Raw genomic sequence first — 18,903 nt, forward strand, 5'->3', positions numbered from 1 at the left:
ATAAACTTATTTAATAATCCTTTTACTTCAATTTTTATTATTAAAAAATATTTAATATTGTATCTCTATATTTTTTAATTTTTAATATATTTGTATGTTTTTTTAAATTATATATATATATATATATATTCATTACCTATATAAATTTATTATTATTATTATTATATATATATATAAATTTAAAAGAATATATATATATTAATTTAATATATAAAAAGAAATTTAAAAAATATAATTTTTAATTATTTATTATTTTGTTGGATTCAATAATTTAGTTTGTCATAATTAAAAATATTTTTAAAAAATTATTCAAATTATAATATATAATAATTAATTATATATATTTAATTAAAATATTTAATCATTACACTGAAATATAATTTATACTAAAAATAATATTTGATTCAAAACATAATGATACTTTACTCAACAAATTACTTAAACAATTATTTATTTAATTTATTCATTCTTTTATTATTTTTCTAAAAATAATAATATAATATATATATTTTTAAATATTTATATTTATATATTTTATAAGTTAATTTATTAATTTTCCATTGTATTACTCTAAATAAATAAGATAACGATAAATATTTTTTTAAAATTATGTGTTTGTTGGTCATAATTTTTTTTAATATGGGTTAGCTGGTCAGAATAACAGTTTACATTTCACATCATTTCCTTCATATCTTTAGCTCCTCTAGCATTCATACAATGTGATATCTTTAACTCCTGTAACATTACACTCATTATACTTAAATATAATATATACTACATAATATAATATGCTCAAAAAATTACTTAAACCTACACGTCTAGCTTTTACGTTGCAATTACTCCACTTACTTGACGAAAATTTATTTAATTTATTAATTCACTTATTATTTTTTTAAATATTATAATATTAGATATATTTTAAAATATATATATATATTTTAAAAAATATATACTTTTTTGTTAGTTGATTTATTAAATTTTTTTCTTATTATTACTCTAAAAATATATTAATAGATAAACTAAATATATATATATATAATAAAAATAATTAAGCTAAAAAATATATAAATAAAAAGCTAACGACAAAATATAAAATTAAATAAGATAACGACAAAAAAAAATAAACATTTTGAATTATGTGTTAGTTAGTCATAATCACTCTTTCACAACATTCTCTACATAAGTAAACGAAAAAATAAATGAATATTTTGAATTATGTGTTAGTATGTCATAATCACACATTCTCTGTCAATCTTTAACTCCTCTATATTAATAATATAAATTAAAATAAAAAGATAAAAAGTGAAGAGAGAGAAGAGAGATAAATTTTGTTATTTTTTTGGCTAATCAAATTGGCACATCATTCCCTCCTCGTTCTCTTCCTCAAATTTCCTCTCTCAATATTTTCTCATATATATATATATATATATTGTTAGTTGATTTATTAATTTTTTCTTATTATTACTATTAATAGATAAGCTAACGACCATATATATATATATATAATATAAATAATTAAGCTAAAAATATATATAAATAAACAAGCTAACCAAAAAATAATAAGATAACCACAAAAAAAAAAAACATTTTGAATTATGTGTTATTCAGTCCTAATCACTCTTTCACAATATTCTCTACATACTACTAACTACTAACCCAAAATCTATAAATAAATATTTTGAATTATGTGTTATTCGGTCATAATTATACTAAAATATAATTTATACTAAAAATAATATTTTACTCAACAAATTACTTTAATAATTATTTATTTAATTTTTTCATTTTCCTATTATTTCTCTAAAAAAATATAATATAATATATATTTTTTAAAATATATATTTTATTTGTTGATTTATTAATTTTTTCTTATTATTACTCTAAAAACATATTAATAGATAAGATATATATATATATGAGGAGTGATAGAGGGAGGGAATTTGGTGAGGGAATGACGTGGCATCACCTTCAATTTGTTTATTAGAAATGTAAAAGTGGGAGGAAAGAGAGAAATTATTTGATTTTTTCAGCGAATAAGATTATGCCACGTCATTCTCTCACCAAATTCCCTCACCTAATCATTTCTCTCTCTATATATATATATATATAAATATAAATAATTAAGTTAAAAAATTATAAATAAAAAAGTTATCAAACAAAATATAAAATTAAATAAGATAACGACAAAATATAAAAATAAATAAGATAACGACAAAAATAAATAAATAAGGAAACGACAAAATAAATGAATGTCCACGACATTCTCTAACAAATGTAAATTAAAATATAATACATATTTTTTAAAATATATATATATATTTGTTAGTTAATTTATTAATTTTTTTCTTATTATTACACTAAAAATATATATTAATAGATAAGTTAACGAAAAAAATATATATAATATAAATAATTAAACTAAAAAAATATATAAATAAACAAGCTAACGACAAAATATTAAATTAAATAAGATAAAAAAAAATAAACATTTTAAATTATGTGTTAATGAGTCATTCTCTTCTCTACCTACTAATAACGACAAAATCTATAAATAAATAAACTAACAACAAAAATAAATGAATATTTTGAATTTCAATCATAATCACCTTCAACTAGATTTTCTGCCCATTTTTAATCCTTCTATCATTGACAATATAAATTAAAATATTCACTAATTACACTGAAATATAAATTATACCATAAATAATATTTAATTTAAATAAATATAATAAATATATTTTGTTAGTTGATTTATTAATTTTCTTTCTTGTTACTCTAAAAAATATATAAATAAATAAGTTAACGACTAAATGTATAAATAAATAAGTTAAAAAATATATAAATAAACAAGTAAACAACCAAACATATAAATAAATAAGCAAACAGAACAAAAAAAAAAAACTAAAATTTTGAATTATGTGTTAGTTATCATAAAAATCATTGACCCTTCCACAACATTCTTTTAGTATCTTTAGCTCCTAAATGAATATTCACACATTACAGTTCGAAATTTTACTTAAATAATTATTTATTTAATTTATTAATTCACCTATTATTTCTCTAAAAATTATAATATAATATACTTTTTTTAAAAATATATATTTTTAATTGTTTTATAAATTTTAACTTATTATTACTCTAAAAATATATAAATAGATAAACTAACAACAAAATATATATATATATAAATAAGTTTCCGACGAAAATAAATTAAGTAATTAAATAAGTTAAAAAAAAATTAATTATATGTTAGTCGGTTATAATCATCATCCACCACATTTTCTGTCTATCTTTAACTCCTCTATCATTATCACTCACAATATAATTAAAATATTCACTCATTACACTAAAATATAATTTATACTAAGTCGGTTCGTTCGATGCTACCTTTGCAGGCACTGCCTGAATCCATTCACTAAATGACACATGTCCATCATAAAATAGGTTTCTCTCACCGTTAACTCATAAACTTAACTCTCTCACCATTAACTCATAAACTTAACTATAGTTGAATATTTAAAGATAGCTGAGAATTTAAAGAAAAAACTAATATATTAAATTATTATATATTTTATTTTAACAAAAAATAATATAATTATTTAAAATTATAATATTATTTCTCCTAAAAAATATATATAATAATTTAATACATAATTTTTTCCTTTAAATACTCACCCCACATATAATAATATTAATAAAATATATATATTTAATTAATAGTAATTTTAAATTATTATGTTATAATTTTTATGTCACTACTAAATAATATTAATATGATATATATTTAATTAATAATATATTTTAAAATTATTATATTGTTCCTTATAAAATAATATATATAATGATTTAATGCATACGATACAAAACATATATAACATTAATTTGTTATTAACGAATAATAATAATTTGATATATATTTAATTAATAATAATTTTTTAAATTATTGTGTTATTCCTCGTAACAAAATATATATAATAATTTAATACATATATATTTATAAAGGTGATTTAAAATTATTATGTTATTTTTATTTAAAAAAGAATATAAAATAATTTAATATATTATTTCCTCTTTTAAATTATGTTATTTTTACTTAAAAAAGAATATAAAATTATTTAATATATTATTTCCTCCTTTAAATTCTCAACTAGAGTTAAGTTTAGCTAAGTTTATGAGTTAGTGGTGAAAGAGAGAAATTTATAGATTTAGATGTGTCAATTATTGATTAGATTCAGGCAGTTCAGGCACTGCCTGTATAGGTAGCATCGAACTAACCCTTTTATACCATACCCTACCCTACCCTACCCTACCCTACCCTACCCTACCCTACCCTACCCTACCCTACCCTACCCTACTCTACTCTACTCAACAAATTATTTAAATAATTATTTATTTAATTTATTCATTCTCTTATTATTTCTCTAAAAAATATAATATATATATATATATATATTTATATATTTTGTTAATTGATTTATTAATTTTTCCTTCTTGTTATTCCAAAATATAAATTAATTAATTAATGAAAAAATATATAAATAAATAAGCTAAAAAGATATATAAATAAACAAGTAGGTCATAATCACCTCTCCACAAAAAATTAAAATATTCACTCATTACACTTAAATATAATTTATACTAAAAATAATATTTGATTTAAAACATAATCATACTCTTCTCAAAAAGTTCTTAAATATTTATTTATTTATTATATTCATTCGCCTATTATTTATCTATAAATAGATAAAAGATAATATATTATATATTTTTTAAAATATATATTTATATATTTTGTTAGTTAATTTATTAATTTTCCCTTGTTATTATTCTAAACAAAATAACAAATAAAATATATATACAAAATATATAAATAAACAAGCTAACAACAAAATATATAAATAAATAATATAATAACAAAAAAAAATAAACATTTTATGTATTAGTAGTTCATAATCACCCTTTCACAACATTCTTGTCATACCCAGGGATGGACATAAGAATCAATGTTGGGATAGGCTTAAATTTTAAAAAAAAAAACTCATCTATATACTTATACAATTAGCTCACATACACATATAAACTAATAAAATATAACATACACATGTAATATTAAAAATAGCCTAAGTTAGTAAACCTAATTAATTTTTATTTTTATTTAATTATTAATATATTTCTTAATGTTTAAATAAGTTAAACTCTAATTTTAAAAATAAAGCTAATCATTAATAAAATCTATTTTATATTCTTAGCTAAATTTCGTTCAATATACAATATTAAACAATCGACAAAATAATTATTCTCAATTTTATTGCAAAGTTTCGTTTGCACCATCTTAATGGCAGAAATATGTAATATTAAAATAAGATATATCAACCTAACATAAACTTTTGATCCTTCACTCTCTATCAACATAACAACTCAATAAGGGTAAAAACGTTCAAATTATGCTTATCATCAAGTTTATAATTTACAAATTCATATTTCCAAAACAATAATATCTTCGTCTATAAAATCTTCATAATAAACTTCATTGCGAGTTTCCAAATATCTTATTATTAAATAAGTCAATGAAATTTTTTAGTCTAAAGATAAACCTATATTTTTATTTATACATTCAATTAAACATATATGTATATATAATCTTATAGTCATTATATATACATAATTACAATTATTCAAATTAAAAAGATAAAAATTATAAAAGACAATTAAAATTATTTTTGTAAGAATTAGAAAATTAATTGTCTGAAATTTAATTAAAAATAATTAAAAAATGGAGAAATAGAATGAAATACTTAAAAATAGAAAGGAAAGTAATTTTATATGGGTGAAGAAGTAGGTATATACCATACATAATATAACTGTACATGAAAGAGAATAGATGTAGTTTAGTTTATGCTTTATGTGATTTCAGTTTTAATTTGATATATACATATTAAAAAAAAATAGGGGTGGGCTTAAGCCCACCTCATCCCTTCTTTGTTTTCGTCTATGGTCATACCAACAAAAAAAAAATATATATATATATATATATATATATATATAAATAAATATATATATATATAAATAACTAAGTAAACGAAAAAAATATATTTTAAATTATGTGTTAATCAATCATAATCACCTTCCACTACATTTTCTACTCATCTTTAATTCTTCTATCATTCACAATATGAATTAAAATATTCACGCATTACACTAAAATATAATTTATATTAAAAATAATATTTGATTCAAAACAGTCATAAACCTTTCCAACAAATTATTTAAATAATTATTTATTTAATTTATTCATTCTTTTATTATTTCTCTAAAAAATATAATACAATATATATATATATATTTATATATTTTTGTTAATTGATTTATTAATTTTTTTTATTGTTATTCTATAAATATATAAATAAATAAGATAAAAATATATATAAATAAACAAGCTAACGAAAAAATAGAGAAATGATTAGGTGAAGGAATTCGGTGAGGGAATGACTTGGCATAATCTTATTTGCCCCCAAAATCAAATAATTTCTCTCTTTTTTCTCTTTCCTCCCACTTTTACATTTTCCAACGTGATGCCAAGTCATTCCCTCACCAAATTTCCTCACTCTATCACTCCTCGTAAACCGAAAAAATATATGAATAAATAAGTTAACGACAAATAAAATAAATTTTGAATTATTTGTTTGTGGGTCATAATCACCCCTCCACAATATCCTCTTCATATTTTTAGTTCATTTATCTTTGACACATTACATTATAAATTAAAATATTCATTGATTACACTTAATATAATTTATACTAAAAATAATATTTGATTCAAAACATAATCATACTCTTCTACAAAAATTACTTAAATATTTATTTAATTTATTCATTCACCTATTATTTATCTAAAAAAATATAATATAATATATATTTTTTTAAAATATATATTTGTATAATTTGCTAGTTGATTTATTATTTTTTTGCTTGCTAATATATATATATTAACAACAAAATATATAAATAAACAAGCTAACGACAAAATATAAAAATAAATAAGATAACCATGAAAAAAATAAACATTCTGAATTATGTGTTAGTATATCTTTAACTCTTCTATCATTACACTAAAATATAATTTAAATTAAAAATAATATTTGATTAAAAGCAGAGTCATACTCTGGGCTAAACAAATCACTTAAATAATTATTTATTTCATTTATTCATTCTCCTATTATTTCTTTAAAAAAATATAATATAATATATATTTTTAAAATATATATATTTATATATTTTGTTTGATTTATTAATTTTCCTTTATTATTATTTAAAAATATATATAAATAGATATTAACCACAATAAATAAATATATATATATATATATGAATAAACTAACGACAAAATATAAATAAATAAACTATATAAATATAAGACAAAATTATTTATTTAATTTATTCATTCACCTATTATTTCTCTAAAAAAAAGTTATTAATTTATTCATTCACCTATTATTTCTCTAAAAAAAAGTTAAATTTATTAATTTTCGCTTGTTATTACTCTAAAAAAATATATAAATAGAAAATATGTAAATAAATAAGCTAAAAAATTTATAAATAAACAAAATAACGAGAAAAAAAAATATTTTGAATTATGTGTGAGTAGGTCATAATCACCCTTTCACAATATTCTATGTGACACGATAAAAACAATATTATATTCTATGTGACACGTGACACCGACAAAAACAATATTTTGAATTATGTGTTAGTTGGTCATAATCAACTTCCACTACATTCTCTTACTATTTCTAACTTCTCTATCATTGACTCTGTGAATTTAAATATTCACTCAATACACTGAATTATAATTTATACCAAAAATAATATTTGATTTAAAACTATGTCATACTCACTATTCAACAAATTACTTAAATAATTATTTATTTAATTTATTCATTCTTCTATTATTTCTCTAAAAAATATATTATAATATATATATATTTTAAAATATATATTTATATATTTTGTTAGTTGATTTATTAATTTCCCTTATTATTACTTTAAAATATATATAAATGAATAAGTTAAAAAAAGTATATAAATAAATAAACTAACTAAAAAATATATATGTTTAAATAAGCTAACCAACAAAAGAAATAAATATTTTAAAATATGGGTTAGTTTGGTCATAATCACTATTTCACAACATTTTCTTCATTTTTTTAGCTCCTCCATCATTAATATTAAAATTTAAGGATTGTACTTGTTTTGTTTTGTTTTGTTTTTTTTTTTTTTTTTTTTTTTTTTTTTTTTTTTTTTTTTAAATTCACCTAATTATTCATTTACTTTCACATATATATTCAAATTAACCACGACCTATATGGATATTTTAAAAATTAAGCAACAATATATATATATATATGAATTAAAATATTCACTCATTACACTTAAATATGATTTATACTATAAGTAATATTTAATTCAAAACATAATCATGCTTAAATAATTATTTATTTAATATATTCATTCACCTATTATTTCTCTAAAAAAATATAATATAATATATATTTATATATTCTGTTAGTTGATTTATTCATTTTTGCTTGTTATTACTAAAAAAAATATATAAATAACGATAATATATATATATATATATATATATGAATAAGCTAACGAAAAAATATATAAATAAATAAGCCCAAAAAACATATAAATAAACAAGCTATATAAACAGAATATATAAATAAATAAGATAACTAAAAAAACATTTTGAATTATGTGTTATTCCGTCATACTCACAACATTCTCTGCATACTAACAACAAAATATATAAATAAGCAAACGCACAAAATAAATAAATATTTTGAATTATGTGTTAGTTGGTCATAATTACTTTCCACTAGACAATGTGAATGAAAAAAAAGAGAAAAGACTGCATGTTTTCCTGTTTTTAAAGTGACATTATTAAAGATTCTTTAGCTCTTATATTATTAATCTATTTATTATACTTTTATCCAATTTCATAGGTAAACCAAAATATTTTATTACTATTGTTATTTTCACAGTTTTTAATAAAAAAAATGTTATTTCTCACTTACTAATCAATCTTTATATTTAGCATTATTAATAATTTTTTTTCTCTAATTTAGTCTTCAATTCTAACACTTTTGTTATTTTAACTACTACAATATAACAATATAAGTATGTAGGTAACTTATATATATTTATTTTGATATCATTGGTTTTAAAATTATTTATAATTTAATAATAATAAAAAATCAATATCTAAAATTTAATATATATTTAATTAAGATAATGGTACCAACTAATAGAGAATACAGAGAACCATTAGTGAAATAAAAATCAAGTTTGAAACTATAACTTATCACACGTTTCTTAAACTTAAAATGAATAATTTATAGCCGAATTAAATAATATATGATTTTTTTTTTAAAAAGATTAATTAAATATGATTTTAAAAAAAAGATTGATTTAATATGATTTACAAAAGTATATATAAATCTTTTTTTATATTTCAACTTTAATTAATTCATTCATTAAATCGTAAAAATTAAATTAAAAAAAAAAAAAAAAAAACCTTTTTTTTTTCATGTTATGATGACGAGGCAGTTTGACGGCGGCTTTAGGCTGGATATTGGTAACAAGGTAGCAAATATATTGTGTTTGTGGGTTTTGTTTAATTATAATAATAAATTATATAAAAATAAAGTAATAGTATTTTAATATTTAAACTGATATTAAAAAGTAAATAAAATGGAAATGGATTAATTTTGAATAAAAAAAGAAAAGAAAAGAAAAAAAACAAACCTGTTGGCGTGAAAGGGCTGTTTCTGATGGGGTTTGAATTGAACCATACAGAACCGCAACCACCACCCACCACCACTTCAAAAACTTGACACGCGTCGGAGGCATCTTAATAAAAACTGGACCCGCGATTTCTCTCCTTCCCTAAACCCCTTTGCATGAAGCCCTCGTTTCACCCATTTTCAACTATAAATACTCTCTTCCCTTTAAGCTTTTCTTCACATCTATTCACTTCCAAGTACTACTTACTTGGTAAGTCACCACAATTCCCTCTTTCTCTTTCTGTCTCTGTTTTTCAATTCTATTGCATGCCAGTTTTTATTTATTTTTTTGATTTCTTCTGTAAGTTTAAGTTTGATTGATTGATTTCATCTTCTTGATTTTGATTTTGATTTCATAGTTAGGGCTCTTCTATATCAATCCTTTGCTGTTGTTCTTTTCTTCTTGTGACATTTCTTTATACATGCATGTTGTCTGCAGTCTGCAGATTAATTAGTTTTCTGTTTGGAGACGACATTGATTTTGTTGATTGTAGCGATTCGCATGCGACTATGAACTATAGATCTGCTTTCTTGAAGCTGGGTTTTGTTCAAATTAGCACAATCTCATACAAAATGAAATCTTTCGTTATAAACAAGAAAACCCATTACTTTTAGTTACATCTTTCCATTATTGATATCATTTTTTTAAAAGGGTAATTTGTTTCTTTGCTCAAGGTTTCACATTTCTTCATTGTTTCCATTCATTTCATATTGTATACATGGAAGCAACAAATCTAGTCTTAGATTTATTGATTGTGTTTAGTTTGAACCGAAATTTTGACTGTAAAGAGGCATTTAACGTTCTAAACCGAATGTATTCGTATTTCAAATGTCGTTTCAAGTGCATCTGGTCACTTGATCTCCTGTTGTTTATGTTAATTTTCTCTTCATTTTATTTTTTTTTCCTTTTAGATCTGTGCAGAGCATATATTTGATATGGATCAATCGGACCCAAGTCAGCAACAGCATGCTGGAGCACCAGCAAATCAAATGGGGGCTTACGGTTCTTCTTCCCAGCCGTATCCATCTGGTCCAGTTCAACCTCAAGCCGGCTTCGCTAACCCGCAGCACCAGCTAGCATACCAGCAAGCCCAACAGTTCCACCACCAGCATCAGCAACAGCATCAACAACAGCAGCAGCATCAACAGCTTCAAGCTTTCTGGGAAAACCAGATGCAAGAGATCGAACAGACTGTGGATTTCAAGAACCACAGCCTCCCACTGGCCCGTATAAAGAAGATAATGAAGGCTGACGAGGATGTGAGAATGATCTCTGCTGAGGCTCCTGTTATATTCGCAAAGGCGTGCGAGATGTTCATACAGGAGCTGACTCTGCAGTCGTGGCAACACACTGAAGAGAACAAGAGAAGGACTCTGCAGAAGAACGATATCTCTGCTGCCATATCTAGGACTGATGTTTTCGACTTTTTGGTTGATATTATTCCTAGAGATGAACTGAAGGAGGAGGGACTTGGTGTGACTAAGACTACCATTCCTACGGTGGTGGACCCCACCGCAGCAGACTCGATGCCTTACTACTATGTTCCTTCTCAGCAGCAGCCCGTTGGTCCTCCTGGGGTGATTATGGGAAAACCGGTTGATCAAGGTCCTGTGTATGGAGGTCAGCCTGTGGCCTTTATGCCATGGAATCCAAGTCACCAACATCAGGCTGACCAACAATAGAGAGCATCTAATGAAATAGGTTGTTGGTACTTTGTGTTTGTGTTTGTGTTTGTGTTTGTGTTTGTGTTTGTGTTTGTGTTTGTGTTTGTGTTTGTGTTTGTGTTTGTGTTTGTGTTTGTGTTTGTGTTTGTGTTTGTGTTTGTGTTTGTGTTTGTGCTTGTGCTTGTGCTTGTGCTTGTGCTTGTGTTTGTGTTTGTGTTTGTGTTTGTGTTTGTGTTTGTGTTTGTGTTTGTGTTTGTGTTTGTGTTGGTGTTTGTGGTTGGGTTTGTGTTTGTGTTTGTGTTTGTGTTTGTGCTTGTGCTTGTGCTTGTGCTTGTGCTTGTGCTTGTGCTTGTGCTTGTGCTTGTGCTTGTGCTTGTGCTTGTGCTTGTGCTTGTGCTTGTGCTTGTGCTTGTGCTTGTGCTTGTGCTTGTGCTTGTGCTTGTGCTTGTGCTTGTGCTTGTGCTTGTGCTTGTGCTTGTGCTTGTGCTTGTGCTTGTGCTTGTGCTTGTGCTTGTGCTTGTGGGGGAGAATTGGTTACAATCATCCCACGTAAGTTATGTGTAAGTTATGTCGTGCAATAATGTTATGCTTAAACTTGGTTTGTTGACAGTAAGGTAGTAGTACTTACTATGTGAGCTTGTTGAGTTTCTGTGACCTTATATATTATGGTATTATGCTAAGTTCTAGATCCACATGCTCAACTTCAATTTGGTCTAAATATTTATGTTATCCATATCTTATATATTTTGATATTTTGGGAAAATGTTAAATCATTTTATTAATAGATCCAAAAGAATGTTACACCACCTAGTATTTTTTTTACAAGGATTTAATTTTCTAAGAAAAAAATTGCCAAAGAAATTAAAGGTCTCATTCTTAATAAAAAAAAAACAAAGAAGAAGAAGAGGATAGTGACTTACGGAGATTCTTCTATCTTTCTAAATTAAAAAAAAGTTTTTTCTTTTAAAATTTACTTGATATTTAGTCAATTAGATACAAATTCTCTTATCTTAAACTTATCTTATATTTGTTGAGTTACAATTTTAAAACTTGATTTATATTATTATATATATTTTTATTCGAATGATGCCTCCTGGAGAGGGGATGAACTTATGAGAATCATGAGGAGACTGGAATAAACTCGCTAGAAAAGGATATTCCCACCCCATAAACTTAAAATCCATAACCCCAATTGTTACGGGAATACCATTTAATTGGTCTATACCTCTTTGAATTTTTTTAATATTTTTTTTAATAGCACCATAATAGCCTCTCCTTATGAAGGTATCTTCAATTCTTATTGGGAATGTGAATCGAAAACTTAATCTCGTCGTAATAGTTATTATGAAATAGACTTAGAGTCAGTGAGACAACTGTTATCTTGTTTTCTATGTCAGCCTGGTAGGCCTTAGTATATAAATCCTGAAAATTGTGCATTATTAATATACTTAAAACTAACCCAATAAACTATTGTTACACAATTTCAGTTTATGAGAATTGATTATAAGATATCAAAGATAACTAATAGCTATATCAATTCCAAAAGAGGTATTCTAAAAGTCATGTTTATAGGGCTAGGGCTGGTCCTATCGGAGAATTTTTTCTCATTTTAAATTGAGTGATTAAATTTGCACCAATAGAAACCATAAATTTCATACACAATAGGGGATATAAATAATTTTTTTTTTTTAGGGCGGCTCACTTATTAAAAATATTAATGTATTTAATAAAATTTATTGTAATATTAAACATAAGAGAGGGTCAACTTAGTGGTTAAGGATAAAAACTTATTTTTATATGAGTATAGTTCAAATTTCAACCAAAATAATATTTTTAAACTAGAGATTGAACAATATGGATTTTTTTTCTACGAGATGGCAGGGTGCCCTGCTCTACATGTTTATGACAAGTAGGCCCATCCAAACAATACCAAAAATTTGGGTACTATGGAGAAAAAATTGTTCTTATTTTTTATTTAATTTAATATATTTTAGGTTATATGGTAAAATTAATAATTTTGTATTAAATTTAGTATAAAAATTTTAGTTTAGTTGATTAAATAATATTATACTTTTTTAAGAGATCTTATATTTAACTTTGTTAAGATGTTATTTTTGTATAAATTGTTGGACCTTTAAGATTGAGGGACTTATACAGCTACATTGGTTGTCTTTTCCTAGGCTCTAGGATAAACTCGAAATAAGTGATGACATTTAAAATTAACTTTTAAATACAAGAATTATATTGTTATTGTTTGTTATTTTATATTAATTTTGACCTCATATTATTAATCTTATTTGAGGAATGAGACATATAATTAAAGTTTTGTTTAAGAAATAAAAAATGTGTTTAATTTAAGAGAATAATATTATAATTGAACTAATTTAATTTAAATAATAAACTCATCAAGAGTGTTAAGTTTTTCTTTAATAAATAAGAAAGTTTCAATTTCAATTCACATTAAAATCTAATAAGTTAAAATAAAGAGTAATTAAAGTATAAGTATTGTTAATTTTCTTCATTTTAAAAATTAAGAAATATATAGGAGAATAATACAAGGAATAAGAATAAATTATTATTTAAAAAAAACAAGAAAAAATAATAATTGAAAAAAAGAAGTAAATATGGAAGAGATTAGGGATTGCAACGAGTACCCTATCTGCCGGGTAGTGAAGTACTCATTCCGAACCCGATTATCATTTTACTACCCGAACTCGAACTCGACCCCAATGGGTATCTCTTTAATTAAAACCTCTATAAATTAATAATGTTGTACAATACATTTTATTAATTTAAAGAGGTTATACCATTCAAAATTTGTGACGAATACCATTCAAAATTCGGTCGATAACAAAGTTAAAGATGTTTTAATAATTTTGGAACCGATCACTCAAAAAAAAAAACATTGCAAACGACAATAACTCTTCACAATTTTTTGTTGCAATACAAGAAGACAATGCCCAAACTCAAACTCTTAACTGCAATGTAAATATTTAAAAATAAACTCAGTACCGATTTAAAGTTAAAAAAATAAAAAATAAGTGATTATAAATTATTTTTTACTAGACAATCTTATAATTTAAAATTAATTTATAGTTTTGTTGGGAATACTAAGATCTTAAAAAAATTATTATCTTATTATTTTATCGATTGTGGTACAATTTTGTAATGGTCTCAATTGAGACTAGACAAATTATTTATTTTATCGAACTTATTAATTTATCGAATATTAATTTATAAATATTTTACTGTATATTTTCATCCCGATCACTATCACTCACTAGGTACTAGATCCCTCCCCATTACCCGATTAAAAAATAAAATAATAAAACAAGAAAATAAAAAAAATAATTGAAAAACGAAAGGAAGCAAATATGGATGAGACTTAGAAAGTATCGAACATCTTGAACCTCTACTCTATGATAAGAGAAATCTTCCAAAAAACCAACCATATCCAATCCAAAACCCTATAACATTCCATCTCTCTTCTCTTCTTCACTGGTTACTGCCTTCAATCTCTCTCCCATTTCAGCAATAATGGCATCTGCTGCATCACCTTCTTCCCTTTCTCTCATCCATACTTCATCTTCTTCCTCTTCTCGCACCCGTGCATCTCCATCTTCTCTTTCAACAAGCAGATTCATCCGTTCTACCCCACTTCGGGGTCTAGGTTTCGCCGCCGCTGCCGCCGACCCTTTGCTGACCCATGTCACTTCAAAGATTCAATCGATCAAGGTAACTGGAAAGGCATCAAGAGGAGTGGCTTCGATGGCAAAGAAGAGCGTTGGGGATCTCACTGCTGCTGATTTGAAAGGGAAGAAGGTCTTTGTTAGAGCTGATCTCAATGTACCTTTGGATGATAACAATACAATCACCGATGATACCAGAATCAGAGCTGCAATTCCTACAATCAAACATTTGATCAACAATGGAGCTAAAGTCCTTCTCTCCAGCCATTTGGTTAGTTCTTTCATATCGAAAATTAGGGTTTTGATTAGATTTTATTGAATTCTATGAAACCCAATTAGGGTTATAGTCATTTACTGAAAACTAATGATGTATGGTGCTTGAATTTAGGGACGGCCTAAAGGAGTAACTCCCAAATACAGTTTGGCTCCTCTTGTCCCTAGATTGACTGAACTTCTTGGAATTGAGGTAAAAACCGTGATATCTGTAAAAAGTAATCAAAGAAGAAGTGAAAAATTGGATCTTTGACTCTTGATTGTACAGGTAGTGAAAGCTGATGACTGCATAGGACCGGACGTTGAAAGTTTGGTAGCTTCACTTCCAGAAGGTGGTGTTCTTCTTCTCGAGAATGTAAGGTTTTACAAAGAAGAAGAGAAGAATGACCCTGAATTCGCAAAGAAGCTCGCCTCTTTAGCTGATCTCTATGTAAACGATGCTTTCGGTACTGCACACAGGGCCCATGCCTCAACTGAGGGTGTAACGAAATTCTTGAAACCATCTGTTGCAGGTTTCCTCTTGCAGAAGGTATAACAAATCTGCTCTGTTTCATTTCTATTTTGGATTTTTAACGACAAAGACTCAATCTTTCTCTGTTGGATTAGGAATTGGATTACCTTGTTGGGGCGGTTACTGTCCCAAAGAGGCCGTTTGCTGCCATTGTTGGTGGGTCGAAGGTCTCTTCGAAGATTGGAGTGATTGAGTCGCTCTTAGAGAAAGTTGATATTCTTCTTCTTGGTGGTGGAATGATCTTCACATTCTACAAGGCTCAAGGTCTTTCGGTTGGATCATCTTTAGTGGAGGAAGATAAACTGGGTCTTGCTACTTCTCTTCTCGAGAAGGCCAAGGCTAAAGGAGTGTCTCTTCTGTTACCTACTGATGTAGTTATTGCAGACAAATTCGCCCCCGATGCAAATAGCAAGGTATGTTGTTGTTCCTTAATTTAAAACTACGTTTCAATATGTATAATTGGAATTGGAATTTGAGTTCAACCATTCTCCAATTGTATAGGTGGTGCCAGCTTCAGCCATTCCAGACGGATGGATGGGATTGGATATCGGACCAGACTCCATCAAGACATTCAACGATGCATTGGAAACTACCAAGACCGTAATCTGGAATGGACCTATGGGTGTGTTTGAGTTTGACAAGTTTGCAACTGGAACAGAGGCTGTTGCTAAGAAGCTGGCTGAGTTAAGTGGGAAGGGAGTGACCACAATCATTGGAGGTGGAGATTCAGTTGCGGCTGTTGAGAAAGTAGGAGTGGCTGATGTGATGAGCCATATCTCAACCGGAGGTGGTGCCAGTTTGGAACTGTTGGAAGGAAAAGAGCTTCCTGGTGTTCTAGCCCTCGATGAAGCAGAGGTTGTTGTTGCTGCTTAAAGTTTATCGCTATAATTTATTAATTTTAAGAGTTATATTCCCGAATGTACATGAGAAGTCACATTGAACTCGAACTATATATGGGTCTACGAGTCCTTGTTGTTCGTCGTCTTTAACTTAAGGATGTCGTGTTTCGATCTGTTGTGCTTTAGCAAATACTGTAGAGAAGCTTTTTTTCTTTTAGGCAAAGTTGATTATCATTTTGCATTCATTAATAAAGTGGCTTCTTTTATTTTCAGAAGTTCTTACTATCCCTTTTTTCTCTTCTTTTTTCTTCTCCAGGAGTAGCACCTCTAGGCAGCACAGAATTCCACTATTGTGAATGGACTCCTTCAAGATTTTTTTTTTCAAATAAATTTATATTTTATTGATATATGAACCAGAAATGTGGCTATCTACAGATAATTTTCATTTTTTATCATTTGTTTATTTATACTGCTGAAGTTATCATTTTGTTTTATTTTTGCTGTTATGGATTTCTTTTGGTTGTTCTATACAATTGACTCAACCTAAGTCTGTTATTTCCAAATAATCCTAACTTATTTCATTTCAAAATAAAAAGGAATAATAGTATAATACTATTTAAAAAGAAAGAAAGCGAATAGAGCTCACTTTTTTTTGACCATATATAGTAAAAACATCTAAAAATTAATTATGTTGAGACTGAAATATTTTATTAATTTAGTAAAATATTATTATATCAATAAATTAATAATTTATTAATTTAAAAAAATTTTACGTATAATTTTTAAATTTTCAACTCTCATTCAAATAATATTAAAGGATGGTAAAATATGAAGTTGTTTTTTCTACCGCCACTTCAAAATTTTAATCATGATGTGATAATTAGATCTTTTAAAATTGACTAATGTAAAAGATTTTATTGTAAGATTTTGAAAAGATATGAGTTGAATACTTTTTCTTTGAAAAAGATTAATGTTTTATATATTATGAATTTGGTCGTCTCAGCTTAGAGAAATGTGCAACAAAAGACAATTGCTTTGGATTCTGTAAAATTCGTTCGGCGAATCCAACCGGCTTAATTGATTTAAAAATTATGGAGAAGACATTCATGAGCTTGAGAACTTGATTACGGGTATGCATTATCGACACAAAATGGATATGAATCATTCGCTAGATTATCATAGTGAAAATAATGAATGTTATGAATTTAAAGCATTTGAAGAAATTGTGGAGGATACCATTCAAAATTCGGTCGATGACAAAGTTGAGGATGATGCAATAGTTTTGGAATCGGTCACTAAAAAAGAAGCATTGCAAACAACAACAACTCTTCACAACTTTTATTGCAATACAAAAAGACAATGTCCAACTCTTAAATGTAATGAGAAAATTTAAAAATAAACTCAATATAGATTTGAAGTTCAATAAAAAAAAAACAAGTGAATATTGATCATTTTTCCTAAACAATCTTAAAATTTGCAATCTTTTAATAATTATTAATTTATAGTTTCGTTAGAACCAATATATATATATATACTGAGATTTAAAAAAAAGTTATTATCTAATTATTTTATCGATTGAGATCCAATTTTGTATTGGTTCCATGTTGGGACTAGAAAATTATTAAGCGAGTTTAATAATTTATCGAATATTAACTTATAGATGTTTACGGTGCATAAACATGCAACTCAGACCAGACCCAATTTCTTGCGAACCTACGCAAGTAAGGACGGTTATTACATATTTATCATTGATACAAATGATATTTGAAACTGGAATTTGGATCGTTTTCATGACGAGGTTTGAATTTTGAATTATGGTATACGAGTCTAGAATTATCAAAATTTTAGAGTTCAAAATTGACAAATATAAATTGAATGTCTTTGAAAATGTGTAACGTGAGGATGCTATTTTATTAAAGTAAAAAAACGAGAAATAACTAAAATTTTGACAGGTTAAACCAATAGACAAAATAATCAAAGTTATTTAATAACAATTGTGCCATTTATCATTTCATCAACTGTTCTGTTACTCTGTTTCAATTGTATCTTACAGTAAGCTACTGAACTTCCCTCTTTCT

General features: G+C 25.5%; 2 protein-coding genes across 2 annotated transcripts; both read left to right on the plus strand.

Annotated features, from left to right (window-relative positions):
• Positions 1–10,773: 10,773 nt before the first annotated feature.
• On the plus strand, positions 10,774–11,608 carry LOC124938686 (nuclear transcription factor Y subunit C-2-like). Its single transcript, XM_047479172.1, has one exon. It carries the CDS (start codon positions 10,785–10,787, stop codon positions 11,529–11,531), a length of 747 nt encoding a protein of 248 aa, XP_047335128.1. The 5' UTR covers positions 10,774–10,784; the 3' UTR covers positions 11,532–11,608.
• Positions 11,609–14,974: 3,366 nt separating this feature from the next.
• Positions 14,975–17,100, plus strand: LOC124940299 (phosphoglycerate kinase 3, cytosolic-like). The gene is made up of 5 exons (XM_047480808.1): positions 14,975–15,473; positions 15,591–15,668; positions 15,744–16,004; positions 16,082–16,399; positions 16,488–17,100. Exons 1-5 carry the CDS (start codon positions 15,051–15,053, stop codon positions 16,857–16,859), a joined length of 1,452 nt encoding a protein of 483 aa, XP_047336764.1. The 5' UTR covers positions 14,975–15,050; the 3' UTR covers positions 16,860–17,100.
• The last annotated feature ends 1,803 nt before the right edge of the window (positions 17,101–18,903 follow it).

The sequence above is a fragment of the Impatiens glandulifera genome, chromosome 5 (assembly GCF_907164915.1).
Source record: "Impatiens glandulifera chromosome 5, dImpGla2.1, whole genome shotgun sequence".
NCBI lineage: Eukaryota > Viridiplantae > Streptophyta > Magnoliopsida > Ericales > Balsaminaceae > Impatiens > Impatiens glandulifera.

Excerpts from the sequence above, each read along its gene's own strand:
- LOC124940299 (XM_047480808.1), top strand. The coding sequence starts at position 15,051 with ATGGCATCTGCTGCATCACCTTCTTCCCTTTCTCTCATCCATACTTCA. Across the intron at positions 15,669-15,743 it reads CTGAACTTCTTGGAATTGAG|GTAGTGAAAGCTGATGACTG; the intron begins GTAAAAACCGTG and ends TTGATTGTACAG. Across the intron at positions 16,400-16,487 it reads CCCCCGATGCAAATAGCAAG|GTGGTGCCAGCTTCAGCCAT; the intron begins GTATGTTGTTGT and ends CCAATTGTATAG.
- LOC124938686 (XM_047479172.1), top strand. The coding sequence starts at position 10,785 with ATGGATCAATCGGACCCAAGTCAGCAACAGCATGCTGGAGCACCAGCA.